The sequence below is a fragment of the Saccopteryx bilineata genome, chromosome 5 (genome assembly GCF_036850765.1).
Source record: "Saccopteryx bilineata isolate mSacBil1 chromosome 5, mSacBil1_pri_phased_curated, whole genome shotgun sequence".
Taxonomy (NCBI): domain Eukaryota; kingdom Metazoa; phylum Chordata; class Mammalia; order Chiroptera; family Emballonuridae; genus Saccopteryx; species Saccopteryx bilineata.
The window spans coordinates 61,528,154-61,534,272 of NC_089494.1; the positions used below are offsets into that span (position 1 = coordinate 61,528,154).

At 41.9% G+C, this 6,119-nt stretch overlaps 1 protein-coding gene across 5 annotated transcripts in view; it reads left to right on the top strand.

The window, feature by feature from the left end:
* CHN1 (chimerin 1) overlaps nt 1–3,247 on the top strand; it is a 227,390-nt gene extending 224,143 nt beyond the window's left edge. For all 5 annotated transcript variants that reach the window (XM_066281004.1, XM_066281005.1, XM_066281006.1 and 2 more), the window contains 2 exons: nt 688–793; nt 2,456–3,247. In XM_066281004.1, the coding sequence (XP_066137101.1) occupies nt 688–793; nt 2,456–2,627 (278 nt within the window). In that variant the 3' untranslated portion in view covers nt 2,628–3,247. The remainder of the gene's footprint in view (nt 1–687; nt 794–2,455) is intronic.
* The last annotated feature ends 2,872 nt before the right edge of the window (nt 3,248–6,119 follow it).

Consider the following 6,119-nt stretch of genomic DNA (forward strand, 5'->3'; position numbering starts at 1 on the left):
CTCTCTGTCTCTCAGCCACGGGCCAGCTCTCTCCTCTGTATTCCCATCACACTCACTTGGACGCCTTCAAAAGCCTCTTTCCTTCATATCACAGATTATGTTCATGTACTGTCTTCCCTACTAGCCTATAACCCCCTTACAGGTAGGAGTTCTTGCTCGTTTATTCTCCCACAGTGAAACAAACAAAAAACGCAGGAATATCAAGTAATCAGACTTTAGCAGGGGTTGCCAGGGCTGAGGGGTGGCATAGCTTCCACACCATTGCCAAACAGGGATTTTCAAAGTATTTTGAACAATGCAACATCCTTTAAAGATGTCTATAATGTTCTAAGATGACCTCATTTAGATGTATGTTTTTATTTGTACATACATATGTGTCTGAATTTTTCATAGTTACATCCTATTTAACTAATAGCCCGTTGGCATAGTTACAGACTCCCAGACATGCAAGTGAAAAAGTGGGGCTCTCTTCCCAAAAGGCCCAGTACTGCCACATGGAAACCAAGCCTTTGGAAACCTGAGGCTTGAACCTTAAAAACATTTTCCAAGACTGTGGGCAAGGATCTGTGGGAACGCTTTCCTTATCAGTTTTAAAAGATCACCGCAAGAACAGAATGAAATGAACCCTGTGCACCAGCTGTCTATTCAAGTTTTTCTCTTTGGTATTCATTCAACTTGCTGCCTTAGGAATTATGGATCCTGACGAGCAGTTAGAGACCCTCCACGGAGCTCTGAAGCTGCTGCCGCCCGCGCACTGCGAGACCCTGCGCTACCTGATGGCGCACCTGAAGAGGCAAGTCCCGGGCTGGGAAGCGTACACCTACCTGTACAGCGTCCAGAGTTTAAGGCTCAAATGAAACCAAAGCTGAAAGGAAGGACAAATGATACCGAATGAGTAAATAAATGCGTAGCTATGTTGTCTTGTGTGAAACTGCACAAGTTGAGAAGGAATGCTAAAACGATTCTGCCCTACAGTGCTGAATCAGGCGCACTGGATTCTGACAGAAATGTATTTGCAATTCCAGTAAGGGTTGGCAGATATGTTAGAAATACTAATATTCTGCCAAGGACGTGCATTACGTCTTGTGGAAAGGGAAAAGGCTGTAGTTGTAAGGACACTAGCATTAGCATAATAAAGCAAGAGCAAAGCCGCTTGGCAAGGAGGCTCCTTCCTCTTGCTCTAAAACAAGCGCTTTAGGCTTGTGATTGGATTGTAGATTGTTGAATTAATGTTGCCAACACTAAAAACAGCTGTAAAAAAAAAAATACTAGAGTAAGGTAAGAGGTAAAGAAGGGATGGAAAATAAAATATTTCATTACTCTGGTTTAATGTTTTAAAGTGATTGATGGTAATGTAACTTTATTTCCCTGCTCAGTCACCCCTGCCCTCTACCAGTTGAAGCAAAGTTTTTAAAATTATATGACCAAGATTTAGAAGTTTTAGGGTTTCAAAATATAAGACCAATCAGAAACAGAAAAGAACTTGACATCAATGTTTTATGCCTTCAGGCGTGAGTTACCCAGAAATGAATATTTCATTCGTGGTGCTTTTAACATTTACATACAAGTTTCATCTTTTTAAAAGCACCGTGAGTTAATACTTTTCTTAATTCACTCACAACTTCATTTGTGAAGTTTGCTTTGTTATTTGGATGCAGTTAAGGACTCTGTACTAAAACAAAGAAATAACTCAAATTATAGTCTCTGTGCCTTCAGTGTAGCAGTGAGCAGAATATAAACATTGAGCCATTTCCTATTACTGTCACCACCACTCTCTCCCTAGACCCTTGCAAAAATAATCTACAGGAAACAAGATAGCTAGAGGGGCGGGAGGGAGGGCTGATGGAATAATCAGGACGACCCAGTTCCGACCCAGTTCCTCCGCGGCTGTTTGCAGACAGAACCCTGCTGCTCGAGGCTGTGGCCAGAGAATCCACAAATGGAACGGAGCCCACACCGTCCAGCCTGTTCACTGAGGCTTGAGCTTCAGTAATCATCAGAAGTTTAAATTATTAATGTAATTCACTTTTAGGAAAGTTAGTACTTTGAAGTTGAGCAGTACAGGAAAATTACCTAGGGCAGTGGTCCCCAACCTTTTTTGGGCCACGGACCAGTTTAATGTCAGAAAATATTTTCATGGACCGGCCTTTAGGGTGGGACGGATAAATGTACCATGTGACCGAGACAAGCGTCAAGAGTGAGTCTTAGACAGATTTAACAGAGGGAATCTGGTCATTTTTAAAAAATAAAACATCGTTCAGACTTAAATATAAATAAAACGGAAATAATGTAAGTTATTTATTCTTTCTCTGCGACTGGTATTGGTCTGCGGCCCAGGGGTTGGGGACCACTGACCTAGGGGAAAAGTTGATAAGTAGATACAAATCTTGTTTTTGTTTTATTGCCGAACCACAGGGCTTACACGAAACCATACCCCTTCACTTGTCTTTTTCAGAGTGACCCTCCATGAAAAGGAGAATCTTATGAACGCAGAAAACCTTGGAATTGTGTTTGGTCCCACCCTTATGAGATCTCCAGAACTAGACGCAATGGCTGCGCTGAATGATATACGATATCAGAGACTGGTGGTAGAGCTGCTTATCAAAAATGAAGACATTTTATTTTAAATTTTTAGTTTGTGGGGGGAAAGAAATGTTTTACAGATGAAGGAATGTTTTATAGTAATTTAATTGGCTCTAAATGGTTGAATTATACCTTGGTTAGAAGTTTGGGCATATAACCAGTTTAAAATGAAGGAACTTTCTGTTGTTTTTGTAGCACCGCTCAGCTTTCCTTGTAAAACAGTGAACACATGCCTTCCAGTTCTAGTAATCCTGGGTGTTTATCACGTTAAGAGAAACTCAGGCTATTGCATGATTAGCCCCGTTTGGCAAGGGACCCGTACAAAGGAGACAGGAAGCCTGCACCGCTCTTCGTCCTGGGTAGTCTGTGGTTGTAATCCAGCATGTTTCACAGAGTAAATCTGTCGTGACTTCGCTTTTGGGTTTTAAGTCATTGGTTTCTAACGCTTATATAAACATGCACATAAGTGGGTAAAACGGCACCGCTGGCTGCTGCATTGCCATAGACTAGAACATATGCCTACTTTTCTCAAATGCTTTATTTCTGGTTTCTCTTAGTTCTTCTCTAACATAGTACTTTCTCTCCAGCAAAAAAGCAAAATGTTTTCATATTTGTTACTTTAGTAAATGATCTATACCAATAAAAAAGAACACGTTGCCAAGCATTTTCTGTTAAATTATTGAGTTTTAGTTGTAAGTTTGTTTTTTCATCTGGCATGCATTTAGTAATTTATTAAATTTGGCTTTTAGAAATTAAAAATACTGATAGCTTGCTTTTTTCCTCACGATTGAAAATATTTGGAAAAACGTGTTTGGCCATTTATAAATATTTAACACTGAGGAATCCCTCTCACCTCTTTTGTTTACTATTGAAAGTTTTGTGTTGAGTTCTTCAAGTTAGAACACTCATTGATTGGGTTTATTTTCCTTCCTGCATACTTTGACAGGAATCGAGAATATTTTCTTAACTTGGGGGGGGGGGGTGCAGGCAGGACCTCCTTCTGGTATCTATCACAAGAGGCTAAAAAGACTTTTTTTTTTCTTTTTTTCTTTTTTTTTTACAGAGACAGAGAGTCAGAGAGAGGAATAGATAGGGACAGACAGACAGGAACGGAGAGAGATGAGAAGTATCAATCATCAGTTTTTCGTTGCGACACCTTAGTTGTTCATTGATTGCTTTCTCATATGTGCCTTGACCGTGGGGCTACAGCAGACCGAGTAACCCCTTGCTCGAGCCAGCGACCTTGGGTCCAAGCTGGTGAGCTGTGCTCAAACCAGATGAGCCCGCGCTCAAGCTGGCAACCTTGGGGTCTCGAACCTGGGTCCTCCGCATCCCAGTCCGACGCTTTATCCACTGCACCACCGCCTGGTCAGGCAAAGAGTGACTTTCTAAACATTTGGTTTATTGGACATGCACGGTGTGGACATGCAGCTGAGCTGACAGTGCCGCGCGAGACGAGTCCTGGAAAGCAGCATGATGGACGAGGGGCAGGAGGTCTGCATCCCTCAGACCCAGGAAACCCAGGAATGGGTGGCCCTGAGCAAATGACCCCCAGAGTCAGTTTCCCTGTCTGTCAACTGAGCAGGCGCCTTTCAGAACTACAATTCTGCCTGCTCAATTTAAGAAGAAAATAATAATAATACAAGACACTTCCATTTTTGCCATTTCAATCCTTGATACTTTCAGGACTATCCCAGATAATGGGAACGGACAGAAATGTGGAGTTTTTCCATATTTTTGCCCCTGGGCTATATTAGGAAGTTGGCATATGTTTTAATGTTTGTGTTCAAAAAAGTGTGGTTATTTAAGGATAGTCTATTACTATCTTCTTAGCCAGAGTTCCTATGAATAATGTCATTGCACCAAACAATATCAGGTACATGGATTAAGCAAGTACATAGATTTACTTAACAAAGTTTCTTTAAAATGAAAACCACTAAAGGACACTATACACTAAGACAGTGCTTTTGACTCATGAAATACATTTGTCAGAGAAATCTGATCACATGACTCTGTCCCTAGGTTTGGTAAACCGAACGATTTCTGTGTGCTCGTGGCTGAAGTTCTTTTTTTTTTTTTTTTTAAGAGAGACAGAGAGAGGGACAGACAGACAGGAAGGGAGAGAGATGAGAAGCACCAATTCCTCGTTGTGGCATTGCTGAAGTTCTTTTTGCACAAAAATCTTTTAAAGGAGAAATTCAGTAAATAAATTTATAAAGAAATATGCTTTATTAGAATGTAATCACCCTGGGTTTTTTTCCCCTAAAAGGAACAGGTGTGGTTGGCTTTGGAGTAAGGACTTATTAGGATTAGAGCTATACCTGGACAGAAGCAATGCCTGATGGGAGTCAATATTAAGCAGATGTTCAGATAATAACCCGAGTACGTGTCCAGACAGGTTACTGGTTATCAGGTCTGAGAACGAGGGCACTTGGTTTGTTTTAGGTCGATGGATGTGTGGTTCACCCCCTCCAGATGGGCAGGTGCAGATTCCTACTGCATCCGTGAGCGCTCGGGCAGTGGGCGGCCCTCCTTGAAATGAGGAAACAGCTCCCAGTCACTCAGGGAGGCTCTTAATAGCCAACCTGAGCTTTCATACATGTATTATGGCAGGTGACTGAAATCATGACCTTCTAATGAGGAGGCGGAGGTTTCTCTCTGTCCCCACCATGGTCAGGAGTGGGAGGGGGACCCGTGACCCCCTCGGGTCCACCTGCAGGTACAGCAGCTCTTCAGAGGCTCCACCCGAATGGCACATTCCTTTTTAAAGAAATTACTGAGAAATCAAAGATTTTCTCTTCTCTACATTTTTAATGCCAATTAGATATACCAGCTGGCAGAGGAAGTAGTTCTTCACTGAACTGAAATGTTAAATGTCTCTATCTGGACGAACAGATAGTTATCAAAAATGTTTCTGGTTACTTGATGAGCTCAAATAGAAGGTCTCTGAGTAAATTAGGGTCAGGGTTACACCACTATTCATTTTAACAAAATATTTTAGAGTTTATAGCACCAAAGCTGATTAGGTATATTGGTAAATCCCTTTAAAGAGCAAAGTGTGTTTTTTTAATGCTCATTGGAAAAGCAGTACCCCAAATTCTTCTCCCAACTGTATATTTTAGTCATTGGGAAGCTAACTTCTTATGGACGACTTCTAGCACTTTTATAACTTGATTTGCCTATTAAGAACTATATGCGTTCACATTTGCCTATTAGTGTTAAGTGAAAGGCATGTCCTTTGTGGCCTGAGGTACTGGTGATCCTTACACACATTATTACCACGCATCACATTCCACACACCTGGCCGGTTCTGCACCTCGATGGGCATGCATTGTGGGGGAATGTGGGAGAAGGCTTAAAAGAAGGGAGCATCATCAGGGACCTGTCTCCTCTAATTTTTAGAGAACTCTGCCTCACTTGCATCACCCACTAACGCATCCCTGGGTCTATCTGCACTCCTCTTTCTACGCCATGCCCTGCCTACTCCCCTCGATCCAGGCACTGCTGAGCCTGGGAACAAGATCGGTTCCAGCTCT